Raw genomic sequence first — 19039 nt, forward strand, 5'->3', positions numbered from 1 at the left:
TGTGCACGTGTGTGTACGTGTGTGTGTACGTGAGTGTGTACGTGAGTGTGTACGTGAGTGTGTACGTGTGCGTGTGTACGTGAGTGTGCACGTGTGCGTGTGTACGTGAGTGTGCACGTGTGTGTACGTGAGTGTGTACGTGAGTGTGTACGTGAGTGTGTACGTGAGTGTGCACGTGTGTGTACGTGCGTGTGTACGTGTGTGTGTACGTGAGTGTGTACGTGTGTGTGTACGTGTGTGTGTACGTGTGCGTGTGTACGTGTGCGTGTGTACGTGAGTGTGCACGTGTGTGTACGTGAGTGTGTACGTGTGTGTGTACGTGAGTGTGCACGTGTGCGTGTGTACGTGAGTGTGTACGTGTGCGTGTGTACGTGAGTGTGCGTGTGTACGTGAGTGTGTACGTGAGTGTGTACGTGTGTGTGTACGTGAGTGTGCACGTGAGTGTGCACGTGTGTGTGTACGTGAGTGTGTACGTGAATGTGTACGTGAGTGTGTACGTGAGTGTGTACGTGAGTGTGTACGTGAATGTGTACGTGAGTGTGTACGTGAGTGTGTACGTGAGTGTGTACGTGAGTGTGCACGTGTGTGTGTACGTGAGTGTGTACGTGAATGTGTACGTGAGTGTGTACGTGAGTGTGTACGTGAGTGTGTACGTGAATGTGCACGTGAGTGTGTACGTGAGTGTGTACGTGTGCGTGTGTCTGCGTGTGTACGTGAGTGTGTACGTGTGTGTACGTGAGTGTGTACGTGTGCGTGTGTCTGCGTGTGTACGTGAGTGTGTACGTGAGTGTGTACGCGAGTGTGTACGTGAGTGTGTACGTGAGTGTGTACGTGAGTGTGTACGTGTGCACGTGAGTGTGTACGTGAGTGTGTACGTGAGTGTGCACGTGAGTGTGTGTACGTGAGTGTGTACGTGAGTGTGTACGTGTGCGTGTGTCTGCGTGTGTACGTGAGTGTGTACGTGAGTGTGTACGCGAGTGTGTACGTGAGTGTGTACGTGCGCGTGTGTACATGTGCGTGTGCACGTGAGTGTGTACGTGAGAGTGGGGAGCGGTGGCGCAGCGGTCAGCGCGCTGCGCCACAAACCCGGCGACCCGAGTTCGAGTCCCGCTCACGGCCACCCAACGCCGGTGACGACGATTATCTGAACCGGTCCTGGGCCTCCCCGAGGTCGACTCAGCCTTAAGTGAGTACCTGGAGCAATGTGTCATCATCGCCACTAGGCGTGGTGTTGGATACCCACCCCCTCGTGTGCCGTGCTGCTACACACCAACAGCACTTGCCCCAACAGCCTGTGAAGGCTATGAAGGGGATATTTGTCTCTATTTGCGTGCGTACACTACGGAGGTGGGCGGAGTTGAAATGGCGTGCGAGTTAAATGACGTCAAATTTTGATTTCATTTCAATGACGCGTGATTTAAACACACGTCCCCTAATCGCAATCGCAATCCACATCTAAATTGCAGGCACAGCTTGTATCCAGATGACACGGCGCACGGGTCAGCGCCAATGTTTACCTACATCTTGTGCATGTCCACGTAGATTGCGCGGTTCCGTTAATTTGTGATTCGTAACTCCGATGTACTTGGCCCGTCTTTACGTGCGCGTGCGCGCACGTACGGGGAGCGGTGGCGCATTGGTGAGTGCGCTGCGCTACGAACCCGGCGACCTGGGCCTCCCCTAGGTCGACTCAGCCTCAACCGATTACCTGGTGCGGTGTGTAGTAAACATCGCCACCCGAGAGACAAAGACGGCCGGGCGTGGTGTTGCATACCCACCCCGTCGCGTGCCGTGCCGGCCTTCGTAGGTGCTACTCGCTAAGAGCGCTACCTGTGAGATCTTCACTCAAAGCTGCTCTAGAGGAGATGTACACCTCGTAGCTGCCACTGCTACTCAGTGGCCTAAAATGCAATGTTTCGCTCCGGATGCTCGCTGCAAAGTATACAAAAGTATGCAAAGTATGATGTGTGTTTTGATTCAGTGCGCCGATCTTAAAGGTGCATTGAAACATGTTGACACTCCGACTGATGCTCCTGCTGCTGTTGTGGGGTGACTCATGCAGCCCGCTGTGGCTGCAGGGTTTGGTGGTACAGTAATCCCTCGCCACTTCGCAGTTCAAGTTTCGCGGCCTCAGTGCATCGCGGATTTTTCGAACTGATTTAAAGGCCTCATTATTATACCTGTGCAGTAACACCATCATCATCATCATCACATTCATCGAACTGCACAGGTCTGTCATCGTCATTGTCATCGTCGTCGTCGTCATTACTGGAGTCAAGTCTCAAGGTACTACTGTCATTGGTGAGTGTAGAAACACCATGATACGTATCGTATGAGAGAGAGAGAGAGAGTGAATGTATAATATTAAGGTTTTATAATTAAATAGATTAAAGTAAAATGTATAAAGTAGAAATATACATATTTTAAACATCCTGGTACCCACACACACACATATACGGAAATTCCTAGGGGGCCAATCCTACTTCGCGGATGTTTACCTATCGCGACGGGGTTCCGGTCCCCATTAGCCGCGATAAACGAGGGATCACTGTACGTGTCGTTTCACGTCGTTTATTGTGAAAATTCGGTCACGGTTCCTATGATCACTGTTTCATCGCTTTTATGGCTTTGTTTTGGTGATTTTCGAAACGTTTTTTGGTTTGGCCATGTTTGTGTTGTTGTAGTACGGAGTTAGAATGATGGCTTTAATCTAAGTTGTCTTGTGGTTGTTGTTGTTGTTGTTGTTTGACTTGCATCCCACTGGGATATTTGCACACAGCCTTGGTGTGTAACGGTGATTTTTTCTGCAATGTTTTGCCGTCTTTTCTTGGATTTTCTGTTTGCACTCAGTCACATATTCACTTTAAGATGTTTTTTGTTTCATGTTTTAGTTTTTTGTTTGTTGCGGTTGCACCCGATTCAAGAGCCGAATGGCTCACAGGGCTAGATACCTAATACATGAACTTTGAACTTATCAGTGCGTTAGTGCATCAGTGCGTTAGTGCGTGTGCATCAGTGCGTTAGTGCGTGTGCATCAGTGCGTTAGTGCGTGTGCATCAGTGCGTTAGTGCATCAGTGCATCAGTGCGTTAGTGCATCAGTGCGTTAGTGCGTGTGCATCAGTGCGTTAGTGCGTTAGTGCATCAGTGCGTTAGTGCGTGTGCATCAGTGCGTTAGTGCATCAGTGCGTTAGTGCGTGTGCATCAGTGCGTTAGTGCATCAGTGCGTTAGTGCGTGTGCATCAGTGCGTTAGTGCATCAGTGCATCAGTGCGTTAGTGCGTGTGCATCAGTGCGTTAGTGCGTTAGTGCATCAGTGCGTTAGTGCGTGTGCATCAGTGCGTTAGTGCGTGTGCATCAGTGCGTTAGTGCGTTAGTGCATCAGTGCGTTAGTGCGTTAGTGCGTGTGCATCAGTGCGTTAGTGCGTGTGCATCAGTGCGTTAGTGCGTTAGTGCATCAGTGCGTTAGTGCGTTAGTGCGTTAGTGCATCAGTGCGTTAGTGCGTGTGCATCAGTGCGTTAGTGCGTTAGTGCATCAGTGCGTTAGTGCGTGTGCATCAGTGCGTTAGTGCGTGTGCATCAGTGCGTTAGTGCGTTAGTGCATCAGTGCGTTAGTGCGTGTGCATCAGTGCGTTAGTGCGTTAGTGCATCAGTGCGTTAGTGCGTGTGCATCAGTGCGTTAGTGCGTTAGTGCATCAGTGCGTTAGTGCGTGTGCATCAGTGCGTTAGTGCGTTAGTGCATCAGTGCGTTAGTGCGTGTGCATCAGTGCGTTAGTGCGTTAGTGCGTGTGCATCAGTGCGTTAGTGCGTGTGCATCAGTGCGTTAGTGCGTTAGTGCGTCAGTGCGTTAGTGCGTGTGCATCAGTGCGTTAGTGCGTTAGTGCATCAGTGCGTTAGTGCGTGTGCATCAGTGCGTTAGTGCGTTAGTGCGTGTGCATCAGTGCGTTAGTGCGTGTGCATCAGTGCGTTAGTGCGTTAGTGCATCAGTGCGTTAGTGCGTTAGTGCGTGTGCATCAGTGCGTTAGTGCGTGTGCATCAGTGCGTTAGTGCGTGTGCATCAGTGTGTTAGTGCATCAGTGCGTTAGTGCGTGTGCATCAGTGCGTTAGTGCGTGTGCATCAGTGTGTTAGTGCATCAGTGCGTTAGTGCGTGTGCATCAGTGTGTTAGTGCGTGTGCATCAGTGTGTTAGTGCATCAGTGCGTTAGTGCGTGTGCATCAGTGCGTTAGTGCGTGTGCATCAGTGCGTTAGTGCATCAGTGCGTTAGTGCGTGTGCATCAGTGTGTTAGTGCATCAGTGCGTTAGTGCGTGTGCATCAGTGCGTTAGTGCGTTAGTGCATCAGTGCGTTAGTGCGTGTGCATCAGTGCGTTAGTGCGTGTGCATCAGTGCGTTAGTGCGTGTGCATCAGTGCGTTAGTGCGTGTGCATCAGTGCGTTAGTGCATCGGTGCGACAGTGCGTGTGCATCAGTGCGTTAGTGCGTGTGCATCGGTGCGTTAGTGCATCAGTGCGTTAGTGCATCAGTGCGTTAGTGCGTGTGCATCAGTGCGTTAGTGCGTGTGCATCAGTGCGTTAGTGCGTTAGTGCATCAGTGCGTTAGTGCGTTAGTGCATCAGTGTGTTAGTGCGTGTGCATCAGTGCGTTAGTGCGTGTGCATCAGTGCGTTAGTGCGTGTGCATCAGTGCGTTAGTGCGTGTGCATCAGTGCGTTAGTGCGTTAGTGCATCAGTGCGTTAGTGCGTTAGTGCATCAGTGCGTTAGTGCGTTAGTGCATCAGTGCATCAGTGCGTTAGTGCGTGTGCATCAGTGCGTTAGTGCGTTAGTGCATCAGTGCGTTAGTGCGTTAGTGCGTTAGTGCGTGTGCATCAGTGCATCAGTGCGTGTGCATCAGTGCGTTAGTGCGTTAGTGCGTTAGTGCGTTAGTGCGTTAGTGCGTGTGCATCAGTGCATCAGTGCGTGTGCATCAGTGCGTTAGTGCGTTAGTGCGTTAGTGCATCGGTGCGTTAGTGCATCAGTGCGTTAGTGCATCGGTGCGACGGTGCACCCACCTTGACCATGCCCTGGATCATGGCGCAGTAGGAGTGAGCATCCCGCTCTGGCATGGAGTTAAAGATCCTCTCCGCGTTGTTCCCCGCTCTACAAAGACAAAGGTCCCCCGTGTAGCCTTAGCAGACGGTCGGGGCAAGTGCCGTTAGCGAGGAGCAGCGCCCACGAGGGTGTGGGGGTGGTCTCCCCAACGCTGATGTGTACACGCCACGCCAGGTACTCGGTCAAGGCCACCCGACACGGCCGTTGGACGTGAGCGGGAATCGAAACTCGGGTGGGCGGTTTCGTAGCGGAGTGCGCTAACCGCTGCGCCACCGCTCCCTGCCGTGGCCACGCGCACAGCGCAGCCGGCGCTGGTTAGCGAGCGCCTATTAAGGGCACGGAGCGCCACGTGCGCGGTTATGGGGGGTTGGTGGTGTGGCCGGCTTCACGCTGACTCACTCACTCACTCTCACTCACTCATTCACACTCACTCACTCACTCTCACTCACTCTCGCTCACTCACTCATTCACTCGCTCACTCACTCGCTCTCACTCACTCATACACTCACTCACTCTCACTCACTCATTCACGCTCACTCACTCATTCACTCGCTCACTCACTCACTCGCTCTCACTCACTCATACACTCACTCAGTCTCACTCACTCACTCATACACTCACTCACTCATTCACTCACTCACTCGCTCTCACTCACACTCACTCATACACTCACTCACTCTCACTCACTCATTCACGCTCACTCACTCATTCACTCGCTCACTCACTCACTCGCTCTCACTCACTCATACACTCACTCACTCTCACTCACTCACTCATACACTCACTCACGCTCACTCACTCATACACTCACTCACGCTCACTCACTCACTCGCGCTCACTCACACTCACTCATACACTCACTCACACTCACTCACTCACGCTCACTCACTCACTCACTCACGCTCACTCACACTCACTCATACACTCACTCACTCATTCACTCGCTCACTCACTCACTCACTCTCACTCACTCACTCACGCTCACTCACTCACTCACGCTCACTCACACTCACTCATACACTCACTCACTCACGCTCACTCACTCACGCTCACTCACTCACACTCACTCACTCACTCACACTCACTCATTCACTCGCTCACTCACTCACTCTCACTCACTCTCACACTCACTCACTCTCACACTCACTCACACTCACTCATACACTCACTCATTCACTCGCTCATTCACTCACTCACTCATACACTCACTCACTCATTCACTCACTCACTCGCTCTCACTCACACTCACTCATACACTCACTCACTCTCACTCACTCATTCACGCTCACTCACTCATTCACTCGCTCACTCACTCACTCGCTCTCACTCACTCATACACTCACTCACTCTCACTCACTCACTCATACACTCACTCACGCTCACTCACTCACTCACTCGCGCTCACTCACACTCACTCATACACTCACTCACACTCACTCACTCACGCTCACTCACTCACTCACTCACGCTCACTCACACTCACTCATACACTCACTCACTCATTCACTCGCTCACTCACTCACTCTCACTCACTCACTCACGCTCACTCACTCACTCACGCTCACTCACACTCACTCATACACTCACTCACTCACGCTCACTCACTCACACTCACTCACTCACACTCACTCATTCACTCGCTCACTCACTCACTCTCACTCACTCTCACACTCACTCACTCTCACACTCACTCACACTCACTCATACACTCACTCATTCACTCGCTCATTCACTCACTCACTCATACACTCACTCACTCATTCACTCGCTCACTCACACACTCACTCACACACTCACTCACTCTCTCTCTCTCTCTCACTCACTCACTCTCACTCACTCACTCACTCTCACTCACTCACTCACTCTCACTCACTCACTCGCTCACTCACTCTCACTCACTCTCACTCACACTCATTCACTCGCTCACTCACTAAATCACAATCACTCACTCTCACTCACTCTCTCCTACTCATACACTCGCTCACTCACTCACTTACACTCACGCACTCACACACTCACTCACTAACTCACTCACACACTCACTCACACTCATACACTCACTCACTCACACACTCACTCACTCACACACTCACTCACACACTCACGCACACACTCACTCACTCACTAACTCACTCACACACTCACTCACACTCATACACTCACTCACTCACACACTCACTCACTCACACACTCACTCACACACTCACGCACACACTCACTCACTCACTAACTCACTCACACACTCACTCACACTCATACACTCACTCACTCACACACTCACTCACTCACACCCACTCACTCACTCACACACTCACGCACACACTCACGCACACACTCACGCACACACTCACTCACTCACTAACTCACTCACACACTCACACACTCACTCACTCACACACTCACTCACTCACTCACACACTCACTCACACACTCACGCACACACTCACGCACACACTCACTCACTCACTAACTCACTCACCCACTCACCCACTCACTCACTCACCCACTCACCCACTCACTCACTCACTCACCCACTCACTCACTCACTCACCCACTCACTCACTCACTCACCCACTCACTCACTCACCCACTCACTCACTCACTCACTCACCCACTCACTCACTCACTCACCCACTCACTCACTCACTCACCCATTCACTCACTCACTCACTCACCCACTCACTCACTCACTCGCGCTCACACTGCAGGTAAGGCCCACGGAGCTACGCAGCTCTTTGTCAGAAGTGACCAGGCCGTAAACGAGAGCTCGACAAAGTGGCTTGTCGCGTGGACATTTAGAGCAGCCAAATCCTGTGAACGTGGAGGGAAAAACCCGAGGACCCGGCGAAAAATCCACGCGACCACGGAGAGAGAGACACACGCAGACTCCAAATATACAGCAGCAGCAGCAGCAGGCGTCAGGGCCGGGATCGAACCCACGACCTCCTGCACACCAGGCGAGGTAGTTAACATCTCCTAGCCACCGTGATGATGATGAAAGAGAGAGACACGCAAACTCCAAATATACAGCAGCAGGCGTCAGGGTCGGGATCGAATCCACGACCTCCTGTAGACCAGGTGAGGTAGTTAACATCTCCTAGCCACCGTGATGATGATGAGAGAAAGAGAGACACGCAAACTCCAAATATACAGCAGCAGGCGTCAGGGTCGGGATCGAATCCACGACCTCCTGCGCACCAGGCGAGGTAGTCAACATCTCCTAGCCGCCGTGTTTGCCTGACCCGTTGCCCATGCTCGCACCGCCCCGGTTACCGGCAACGCAACGGAGCCCCCCCATGGGGGGACCTCACCCCCACCTCCAGGTGCGCTCCGGGATGGCCGGGCCGCCCCGTCTACGGCCTGCGGGGCCTGCGGGGCCTGCGGGGCCTGCGGGGTCTGCGGGGCCTGCGGGGCCTGCGGGGCCCGCAGCGGCCACAACGTCCCTCTCTCCGCCCTCGGCCCCCGCCTCCTCCTCCGCCTCCGCCTCCATCACCGCGGTCTCCGCCACCACGGGGCTCTCTCCCTCCATTTCGCGGTCGGCGAGCACCCCGACCTGCGGTGACACGCACCCCGCCACCACCACAGCAGCAGACGCACGGACAAGTACAGGCAAAGATTCACACCCCCCCCCCCCCACCCGGTGTAGCTCTCACAGGATGCTGGGGCAAGTGGTGCTAGCGAGCGCTTGTGACGGACTGCACAGTGCTCTGGCCCATGTCTCTCCTGTGTCTCCGTGTCTCCGTGTCCCTGTGTCTCCATGTCCCTGTGTCTCCATGTCCATGTGTCTCCGTGTCTCCATGTCCCTGTGTCTCCATGTCCCTGTGTCTCCGTGTCCCTGTGTCTCCGTGTCCCTGTGTCTCCATGTCCATGTGTCTCCATGTCCATGTGTCTCCATGTCCCTGTGTCTCCATGTCCATGTGTCTCCATGTCCCTGTGTCTCCATGTCCCTGTGTCTCTGTGTCTCCGTGTCCCTGTGTCTCCATGTCCCTGTGTCTCCATGTCCATGTGTCTCCATGTCCCTGTGTCTCCATGTCCCTGTGTCCCTGTGTCTCCGTGTCCATGTGTCTCCATGTCCCTGTGTCTCCATGTCCCTGTGTCTCCGTGTCCCTGTGTCTCCATGTCCATGTGTCTCCATGTCCCTGTGTCTCCGTGTCCCTGTGTCTCCGTGTCCCTGTGTCTCCATGTCCCTGTGTCTCCATGTCCCTGTGTCTCCGTGTCCATGTGTCTCCATGTCCCTGTGTCTCCATGTCCCTGTGTCTCCATGTCCCTGTGTCTCCGTGTCCCTGTGTCTCCATGTCCATGTGTCTCCATGTCCCTGTGTCTCCGTGTCCCTGTGTCTCCGTGTCCCTGTGTCTCCATGTCCCTGTGTCTCCATGTCCCTGTGTCTCCGTGTCCATGTGTCTCCATGTCCCTGTGTCTCCATGTCCATGTGTCTCCATGTCCCTGTGTCTCCGTGTCCCTGTGTCTCCGTGTCCCTGTGTCTCCATGTCCCTGTGTCTCCATGTCCCTGTGTCTCCGTGTCCATGTGTCTCCATGTCCCTGTGTCTCCGTGTCCCTGTGTCTCCGTGTCCCTGTGTCTCCGTGTCCCTGTGTCTCCGTGTCCATGTGTCTCCATGTCCCTGTGTCTCCATGTCCCTGTGTCTCCATGTCCATGTGTCTCCATGTCCCTGTGTCTCCGTGTCTCTGTGTCTCCGTGTCTCTGTGTCTCCGTGTCCCTGTGTCTCCGTGTCCCTGTGTCTCCGTGTCCCTGTGTCTCCATGTCCCTGTGTCTCCGTGTCCCTGTGTCTCCGTGTCCCTGTGTCTCCATGTCCCTGTGTCTCCGTGTCCCTGTGTCTCCATGTCCCTGTGTCTCCATGTCCCTGTGTCTCCGTGTCTCTGTGTCTCCGTGTCTCTGTGTCTCCGTGTCCATGTGTCTCCATGTCCCTGTGTCTCCATGTCCCTGTGTCTCCGTGTCCCTGTGTCTCCGTGTCCATGTGTCTCCATGTCCCTGTGTCTCCATGTCCCTGTGTCTCCATGTCCCTGTGTCCCTGTGTCTACGTGTCCATGTGTCTCCATGTCCCTGTGTCTCCATGTCCCTGTGTCTCCGTGTCTCCGTGTCCCTGTGTCTCCGTGTCCCTGTGTCTCCATGTCTCTGTGTCTCCATGTCCCTGTGTCTCCGTGTCTCCGTGTCCCTGTGTCTCCATGTCCCTGTGTCTCCGTGTCTCTGTGTCTCCATGTCTCTGTGTCTCCATGTCTCTGTGTCTCCATGTCCCTGTGTCTCCGTGTCTCTGTGTCTCCATGTCTCTGTGTCTCCGTGTCTCTGTGTCTCCATGTCCCTGTGTCTCCGTGTCTCCATGTCCCTGTGTCTCCGTGTCTCCGTGTCCCTGTGTCTCCATGTCCCTGTGTCTCCATGTCCCTGTGTCTCCATGTCTCTGTGTCTCCATGTCTCTGTGTCTCCATGTCCCTGTGTCTCCGTGTCTCCGTGTCCCTGTGTCTCCGTGTCCCTGTGTCTCCATGTCCCTGTGTCTCCATGTCTCTGTGTCTCCATGTCCCTGTGTCTCCGTGTCTCCGTGTCCCTGTGTCTCCATGTCCATGTGTCTCCATGTCCCTGTGTCTCCATGTCCATGTGTCTCCATGTCCCTGTGTCTCTGTGTCCATGTGTCTCCATGTCCCTGTGTCTCCATGTCCATGTGTCTCCATGTCCCTGTGTCTCCGTGTCCCTGTGTCTCCGTGTCCCTGTGTCTCCGTGTCCCTGTGTCTCCGTGTCCCTGTGTCTCCATGTCCCTGTGTCTCCATGTCCCTGTGTCTCCATGTCTCTGTGTCTCCATGTCTCCGTGTCTCTGTGTCCCTGTGTCTCCGTGTCTCCGTGTCTCCATGTCCCTGTGTCTCCATGTCCCTGTGTCCCTGTGTCTCCGTGTCCCTGTGTCTCTGTGTCCCTGTGTCTCCATGTCCCTGTGTCTCTGTGTCTCTGTGTCTCCATGTCCCTGTGTCTCCGTGTCCCTGTGTCTCCATGTCCCTGTGTCTCCATGTCCCTGTGTCTCCATGTCCCTGTGTCTCCATGTCCCTGTGTCTCCGTGTCCCTGTGTCTCCGTGTCCCTGTGTCTCCATGTCCCTGTGTCTCCGTGTCCCTGTGTATCCATGTCCCTGTGTCTCCATGTCTCTGTGTCTCTGTGTCCCTGTGTCTCCATGTCCCTGTGTCTCCATGTCCCTGTGTCTCCATGTCCCTGTGTCTCCATGTCTCTGTGTCCCTGTGTCTCCGTGTCCCTGTGTCTCCATGTCCCTGTGTCTCCATGTCCCTGTGTCTCCGTGTCTCCATGTCCCTGTGTCTCTGTGTCCCTGTGTCTCCGTGTCCCTGTGTCTCTGTGTCCATGTGTCTCCATGTCTCTGTGTCTCCATGTCCCTGTGTCTCCATGTCCCTGTGTCTCCGTGTCCCTGTGTCTCTGTGTCCCTGTGTCTCCATGTCCCTGTGTCTCCATGTCCCTGTGTCTCCATGTCCCTGTGTCTCCATGTCCCTGTGTCTCCATGTCTCTGTGTCCCTGTGTCTCCGTGTCCCTGTGTCTCCATGTCCCTGTGTCTCCATGTCCCTGTGTCTCCGTGTCTCTGTGTCTCCATGTCCCTGTGTCTCTGTGTCCCTGTGTCTCCATGTCCCTGTGTCTCCATGTCCCTGTGTCTCCATGTCCCTGTGTCTCCATGTCTCTGTGTCCCTGTGTCTCCGTGTCCCTGTGTCTCCATGTCCCTGTGTCTCCATGTCCCTGTGTCTCCGTGTCTCCATGTCCCTGTGTCTCTGTGTCCCTGTGTCTCCGTGTCCCTGTGTCTCTGTGTCCCTGTGTCTCCATGTCTCTGTGTCTCCATGTCCCTGTGTCTCCATGTCCCTGTGTCTCCGTGTCCCTGTGTCTCCGTGTCCCTGTGTCTCCATGTCCCTGTGTCTCCATGTCCCTGTGTCTCCATGTCCCTGTGTCTCTGTGTCCCTGTATCTCCATGTCCCTGTGTCTCTGTGTCCCTGTGTCTCCGTGTCCCTGTGTCTCCGTGTCCCTGTGTCTCCGTGTCCCTGTGTCTCTGTGTCCCTGTGTCTCCATGTCCCTGTGTCTCTGTGTCCCTGTGTCTCCATGTCCCTGTGTCTCTGTGTCCCTGTGTCTCCATGTCCCTGTGTCTCTGTGTCCCTGTGTCTCCGTGTCCCTGTGTCTCTGTGTCCCTGTGTCTCCATGTCCCTGTGTCTCTGTGTCCCTGTGTCTCCATGTCCCTGTGTCTCCATGTCCCTGTGTCTCCGTGTCCCTGTGTCTCTGTGTCCCTGTGTCTCCATGTCCCTGTGTCTCTGTGTCCCTGTGTCTCCGTGTCCCTGTGTCTCCGTGTCCCTGTGTCTCCGTGTCCCTGTGTCTCCGTGTCCCTGTGTCTCCGTGTCTCCATGTCCCTGTGTCTCCATGTCCCTGTGTCTCCGTGTCCCTGTGTCTCCATGTCCCTGTGTCTCCATGTCCCTGTGTCTCCGTGTCCCTGTGTCTCCATGTCCCTGTGTCTCCGTGTCCCTGTGTCTCCATGTCCCTGTGTCTCCATGTCCCTGTGTCTCCATGTCCCTGTGTCTCCGTGTCTCCATGTCCCTGTGTCTCCATGTCCCTGTGTCTCTGTGTCCCTGTGTCTCCATGTCCCTGTGTCTCCATGTCCCTGTGTCTCCGTGTCCCTGTGTCTCCATGTCCCTGTGTCTCCATGTCCCTGTGTCTCCATGTCCCTGTGTCTCCATGTCCCTGTGTCTCCGTGTCCCTGTGTCTCCGTGTCTCCATGTCCCTGTGTCTCCATGTCCCTGTGTCTCTGTGTCCCTGTGTCTCCGTGTCCCTGTGTCTCCATGTCCCTGTGTCTATGTGTCCCTGTGTCTCCATGTCCCTGTGTCTCCGTGTCCCTGTGTCTCCGTGTCCCTGTGTCTCCATGTCCCTGTGTCTCCATGTCCCTGTGTCTCCGTGTCCCTGTGTGTCCATGTCCCTGTGTCTCCATGTCTCTGTGTCTCCGTGTCCCTGTGTCTCCATGTCCCTGTGTCTCCGTGTCCCTGTGTCTCCATGTCTCTGTGTCTCCGTGTCCCTGTGTCTCCATGTCCCTGTGTCTCCATGTCCCTGTGTCTCCATGTCCCTGTGTCTCCATGTCCCTGTGTCTCCGTGTCCCTGTGTCTCCATGTCCCTGTGTCTCCATGTCCCTGTGTCTCCGTGTCCCTGTGTCTCCGTGTCCCTGTGTCTCCGTGTCCCTGTGTCTCCATGTCCCTGTGTCTCCATGTCCCTGTGTCTCCATGTCCCTGTGTCTCCGTGTCCCTGTGTCTCCATGTCCCTGTGTCTCCATGTCCCTGTGTCTCCATGTCCCTGTGTCCCTGTGTCTCCATGTCCCTGTGTCTCTGTGTCCCTGTGTCTCCGTGTCCCTGTGTCTCCATGTCCCTGTGTCTCCATGTCCCTGTGTCTCCATGTCCCTGTGTCTCCGTGTCCCTGTGTCTCCGTGTCCCTGTGTCTCCGTGTCCCTGTGTCTCCGTGTCCCTGTGTCTCCATGTCCCTGTGTCTCCATGTCCCTGTGTCTCCGTGTCCCTGTGTCTCCGTGTCCGTGTCTCCGTGTCCCTGTGTCTCCATGTCCCTGTGTCTCCGTGTCCCTGTGTCTCCATGTCCCTGTGTCTCCGTGTCCCTGTGTCTCCATGTCCCTGTGTCTCCGTGTCCCTGTGTCTCCGTGTCCCTGTGTCTCCATGTCCCTGTGTCTCCGTGTCCCTGTGTCTCCGTGTCCCTGTGTCTCCGTGTCCCTGTGTCTCCGTGTCCCTGTGTCTCCGTGTCCCTGTGTCTCCGTGTCCCTGTGTCTCCATGTCCCTGTGTCTCCGTGTCCCTGTGTCTCCATGTCCCTGTGTCTCCGTGTCCCTGTGTCTCCGTGTCCCTGTGTCTCCATGTCCCTGTGTCTCCGTGTCCCTGTGTCTCCGTGTCCCTGTGTCTCCATGTCCCTGTGTCTCCGTGTCCCTGTGTCTCCATGTCCCTGTGTCTCCATGTCCCTGTGTCTCCATGTCCCTGTGTCTCCGTGTCCCTGTGTCTCCATGTCCCTGTGTCTCCGTGTCCCTGTGTCTCCGTGTCCCTGTGTCTCCGTGTCCCTGTGTCTCCATCTCCCTGTGTCTCCGTGTCCCTGTGTCTCCATGTCCCTGTGTCTCCGTGTCCCTGTGTCTCCATGTCCCTGTGTCTCCATGTCCCTGTGTCTCCATGTCCCTGTGTCTCCGTGTCCCTGTGTCTCCATGTCCCTGTGTCTCCGTGTCCCTGTGTCTCCGTGTCCCTGTGTCTCCGTGTCCCTGTGTCTCCATGTCCCTGTGTCTCCATGTCCCTGTGTCTCCATGTCCCTGTGTCTCCATCTCCCTGTGTCTCCGTGTCCCTGTGTCTCCATGTCCCTGTGTCTCCATCTCCCTGTGTCTCCATGTCCCTGTGTCTCCATGTCCCTGTGTCTCCATGTCCCTGTGTCTCCATGTCCCTGTGTCTCCATGTCCCTGTGTCTCCATGTCCCTGTGTCTCCATGTCCCTGTGTCTCCATGTCCCTGTGTCTCCATGTCCCTGTGTCTCCATGTCCCTGTGTCTCCATGTCCATGTGTCTCCATGTCCCTGTGTCTCCATCTCCCTGTGTCTCCGTGTCCCTGTGTCTCCATGTCCCTGTGTCTCCATCTCCCTGTGTCTCCATGTCCCTGTGTCTCCATGTCCCTGTGTCTCCATGTCCCTGTGTCTCCGTGTCCCTGTGTCTCCATGTCTCCATGTCTCTGTGTCTCCGTGTCCCTGTGTCTCCATGTCCCTGTGTCTCTGTGTCCCTGTGTCTCCGTGTCCCTGTGTCTCCGTGTCTCCATGTCCCTGTGTCTCCGTGTCTCTGTGTCCCTGTGTCTCCATGTCCCTGTGTCTCCATGTCCCTGTGTCTCCATGTCTCCATGTCCCTGTGTCTCCGTGTCCCTGTGTCTCCATGTCCCTGTGTCTCCATGTCCCTGTGTCTCCATGTCTCCATGTCCCTGTGTCTCCATGTCTCCATGTCCCTGTGTCTCCATGTCCCTGTGTCTCCATGTCTCCATGTCCCTGTGTCTCCATGTCCCTGTGTCTCCATGTCCCTGTGTCTCCATGTCCCTGTGTCTCCATGTCCCTGTGTCTCCATGTCTCCATGTCCCTGTGTCTCCATGTCTCCATGTCCCTGTGTCTCCGTGTCCCTGTGTCTCCGTGTCCCTGTGTCTCTATGTCCCTGTGTCTCCATGTCTCTGTGTCTCCGTGTCTCTGTGTCTCCATGTCCCTGTGTCTCCATGTCCCTGTGTCTCCATGTCCCTGTGTCTCCATGTCCCTGTGTCTCCATGTCTCCATGTCCCTGTGTCTCCATGTCTCCATGTCCCTGTGTCTCCGTGTCCCTGTGTCTCTATGTCCCTGTGTCTCCATGTCCCTGTGTCTCCATGTCCCTGTGTCTCCGTGTCCCTGTGTCTCTATGTCCCTGTGTCTCCATGTCTCTGTGTCTCCGTGTCTCTGTGTCTCCATGTCCCTGTGTCTCCATGTCCCTGTGTCTCCATGTCTCTGTGTCTCTATGTCCCTGTGTCTCCATGTCTCCGTGTCTCCGTGTCCCTGTGTCTCCGTGTCCCTGTGTCTCTATGTCCCTGTGTCTCCATGTCTCTGTGTCTCCGTGTCTCTGTGTCTCCATGTCCCTGTGTCTCCATGTCCCTGTGTCTCCATGTCCCTGTGTCTCCATGTCCCTGTGTCTCCATGTCTCCATGTCCCTGTGTCTCCATGTCTCCATGTCCCTGTGTCTCCGTGTCCCTGTGTCTCTATGTCCCTGTGTCTCCATGTCCCTGTGTCTCCATGTCCCTGTGTCTCCGTGTCCCTGTGTCTCTATGTCCCTGTGTCTCCATGTCTCTGTGTCTCCGTGTCTCTGTGTCTCCATGTCCCTGTGTCTCCATGTCCCTGTGTCTCCGTGTCTCCATGTCCCTGTGTCTTCGTGTCTCCATGTCCCTGTGTCCCTGTGTCTCCGTGTCCCTGTGTCTCCGTGTCCCTGTGTCTCCGTGTCTCCATGTCCCTGTGTCTTCGTGTCTCCATGTCCCTGTGTCCCTGTGTCTCCGTGTCCCTGTGTCTCCATGTCCCTGTGTCTCCATGTCCCTGTGTCTCCATGTCTCCCTGTCTCCATGTCCCTGTGTCTCCGTGTCCCTGTGTCTCCATGTCCCTGTGTCTCCATGTCCCTGTGTCTCCATGTCTCCATGTCCCTGTGTCTCCATGTCCCTGTGTCTCCATGTCCCTGTGTCTCCATGTCCCTGTGTCTCCATGTCCCTGTGTCTGCATGTCTCCGTGTCCCTGCGTCTCCATGTCCCTGTGTCTCCATGTCCCTGTGTCTCCATGTCCCTGTGTCTCCATGTCCCTGTGTCTCCATGTCCCTGTGTCTCCATGTCCCTGTGTCTCCATGTCCCTGTGTCTCCATGTCCCTGTGTCTCCATGTCCCTGTGTCTCCGTGTCCCTGTGTCTCCATGTCCCTGTGTCTCCATGTCCCTGTGTCTCCATGTCTCCCCGTCTCCATGTCCCTGTGTCTCCATGTCCCTGTGTCTCCATGTCCCTGTGTCTGCATGTCTCCGTGTCCCTGCGTCTCCATGTCCCTGTGTCTCCATGTCCCTGTGTCTCCATGTCCCTGTGTCTCCATGTCCCTGTGTCTCCATGTCCCTGTGTCTCCATGTCCCTGTGTCTCCATGTCCCTGTGTCTCCGTGTCCCTGTGTCTCCATGTCCCTGTGTCTCCATGTCCCTGTGTCTCCATGTCCCTGTGTCTCCGTGTCCCTGTGTCTCCATGTCCCTGTGTCTCCATGTCCCTGTGTCTCCATGTCTCCCCGTCTCCATGTCCCTGTGTCTCCATGTCTCCCCGTCTCCATGTCCCTGTGTCTCCATGTCTCCCCGTCTCCATGTCTCTGTGTCTCCATGTCTCTGTGTCTCCGTGTCCCTGTGTCTCCATGTCCCTGTGTCTCCATGTCCCTGTGTCTTCGTGTCTCCATGTCCCTGTGTCTTCGTGTCTCCATGTCCCTGTGTCCCTGTGTCTCCGTGTCCCTGTGTCTCCGTGTCCCTGTGTCTTCGTGTCTCCATGTCCCTGTGTCCCTGTGTCTCCGTGTCCCTGTGTCTCCATGTCCCTGTGTCTCCATGTCCCTGTGTCTCCATGTCTCCCTGTCTCCATGTCCCTGTGTCTCCGTGTCCCTGTGTCTCCATGTCCCTGTGTCTCCATGTCCCTGTGTCTCCATGTCTCCATGTCCCTGTGTCTCCATGTCCCTGTGTCTCCATGTCCCTGTGTCTCCATGTCCCTGTGTCTCCATGTCCCTGTGTCTGCATGTCTCCGTGTCCCTGCGTCTCCATGTCCCTGTGTCTCCATGTCCCTGTGTCTCCATGTCCCTGTGTCTCCATGTCCCTGTGTCTCCATGTCCCTGTGTCTCCATGTCCCTGTGTCTCCATGTCCCTGTGTCTCCATGTCCCTGTGTCTCCATGTCCCTGTGTCTCCGTGTCCCTGTGTCTCCGTGTCCCTGTGTCTCCATGTCCCTGTGTCTCCATGTCCCTGTGTCTCCATGTCTCCCCGTCTCCATGTCCCTGTGTCTCCATGTCCCTGTGTCTCCATGTCCCTGTGTCTGCATGTCTCCGTGTCCCTGCGTCTCCATGTCCCTGTGTCTCCATGTCCCTGTGTCTCCATGTCCCTGTGTCTCCATGTCCCTGTGTCTCCATGTCCCTGTGTCTCCATGTCCCTGTGTCTCCATGTCCCTGTGTCTCCGTGTCCCTGTGTCTCCATGTCCCTGTGTCTCCATGTCCCTGTGTCTCCATGTCTCCCCGTCTCCATGTCCCTGTGTCTCCATGTCTCCCCGTCTCCATGTCCCTGTGTCTCCATGTCCCTGTGTCTCCATGTCTCCGTGTCTCCATGTCCCTGTGTCTCCATGTCCCTGTGTCTCCGTGTCCCTGTGTCTCCATGTCCCTGTGTCTCCATGTCTCCCCGTCTCCATGTCCCTGTGTCTCCATGTCTCCCCGTCTCCATGTCCCTGTGTCTCCATGTCTCCCCGTCTCCATGTCCCTGTGTCTCCATGTCTCCCCGTCTCCATGTCCCTGTGTCTCCATGTCTCCCCGTCTCCATGTCCCTGTGTCTCCCCGTCTCCATGTCTCTGTGTCTCCATGTCTCTGTGTCTCCATGTCCCTGTGTCTCCGTGTCCCTGTGTCTCCATGTCCCTGTGTCTCCGTGTCCCTGTGTCTCCCCGTCTCCATGTCCCTGCTGTCTTCGTATCCCCATTGCCAACAAGCCTGTCTCCGTGTCCATATTGCCGATCGTGTCCCCGTGACCCCGTGACCCCGTGACCCCGTGTCGCCCCTTACCCCGGCAGCTTCTTCCTTCAGCATTGTGGGGCTGCCCTCTGGCTCCCGGTCGCCATAGAAACAGAGCAGGTCCAGCAGGCGGTTGGCCGTCTCCATGGGAACGGCCGTTCCTAAGCAGACAAACAACGCGGCGCACACGCGCAGGGCGCCCGCGGCAACCGAACGAGTTGAGCGGCTGGGACCATCAAGCGGCCACGTGCCACGGGACTGTTGCGCGAGACTACAGCTGGTGCTTGTAGCGAGCGAGCGAGCGGGCGGGCGAGTGAGCGGGCGAGCGAGTGGGCAGGTGAGCGAGCGGGCGAGCGAGCGGGCGGGCGAACGGGCGAGCGGGAGGGCAAGTGAGTGAGCGACTCAATGGACTGCAGGAGGCTGTAGTGGGTCACTGAGTGAGTGAGCAGGTGAGTGAGTGAGTGAGCAGGTGAGTGAGTGAGTGAGCAGGTGAGTGAGTGAGCGAGCGACTCACTGGCCTGCACGAGGCTGTAGTGGGTCACTGAGTGAGCGGGCGAGTGAGCCAGCGAGTGAATCAGTGAGCGAGTGAGTGGGCGAGTGAGCGAAATCAGTGAGCATGTGAGCGAGTGGGTGAGTGAGCAAGTGAGCGAGCGAGTGAGCGAGCGGGTGAGTGAGCGGGTGAGCGAGCGAGCGGGTGAGCGGGT

At 55.7% G+C, this 19039-nt stretch overlaps 1 protein-coding gene across 1 annotated transcript in view; it reads right to left on the bottom strand.

Annotated features, from left to right (window-relative positions):
* The window catches only part of PTCD3 (pentatricopeptide repeat domain 3), a 49224-nt gene that overhangs the window by 21372 nt on the left and 8813 nt on the right, over window positions 1–19039 (bottom strand). The window contains exons 8-10 of the mRNA XM_078623441.1: window positions 18387–18496; window positions 8399–8634; window positions 5042–5129 (exon numbers count right to left, since the gene is read on the bottom strand). Of these exons, the coding sequence (XP_078479567.1) occupies window positions 5042–5129; window positions 8399–8634; window positions 18387–18496 (434 nt within the window). The remainder of the gene's footprint in view (window positions 1–5041; window positions 5130–8398; window positions 8635–18386; window positions 18497–19039) is intronic.

This window comes from Lampetra planeri, unplaced genomic scaffold, assembly GCF_965212315.1.
Source record: "Lampetra planeri unplaced genomic scaffold, kcLamPlan1.2.h2 scaffold_254, whole genome shotgun sequence".
NCBI lineage: Eukaryota > Metazoa > Chordata > Hyperoartia > Petromyzontiformes > Petromyzontidae > Lampetra > Lampetra planeri.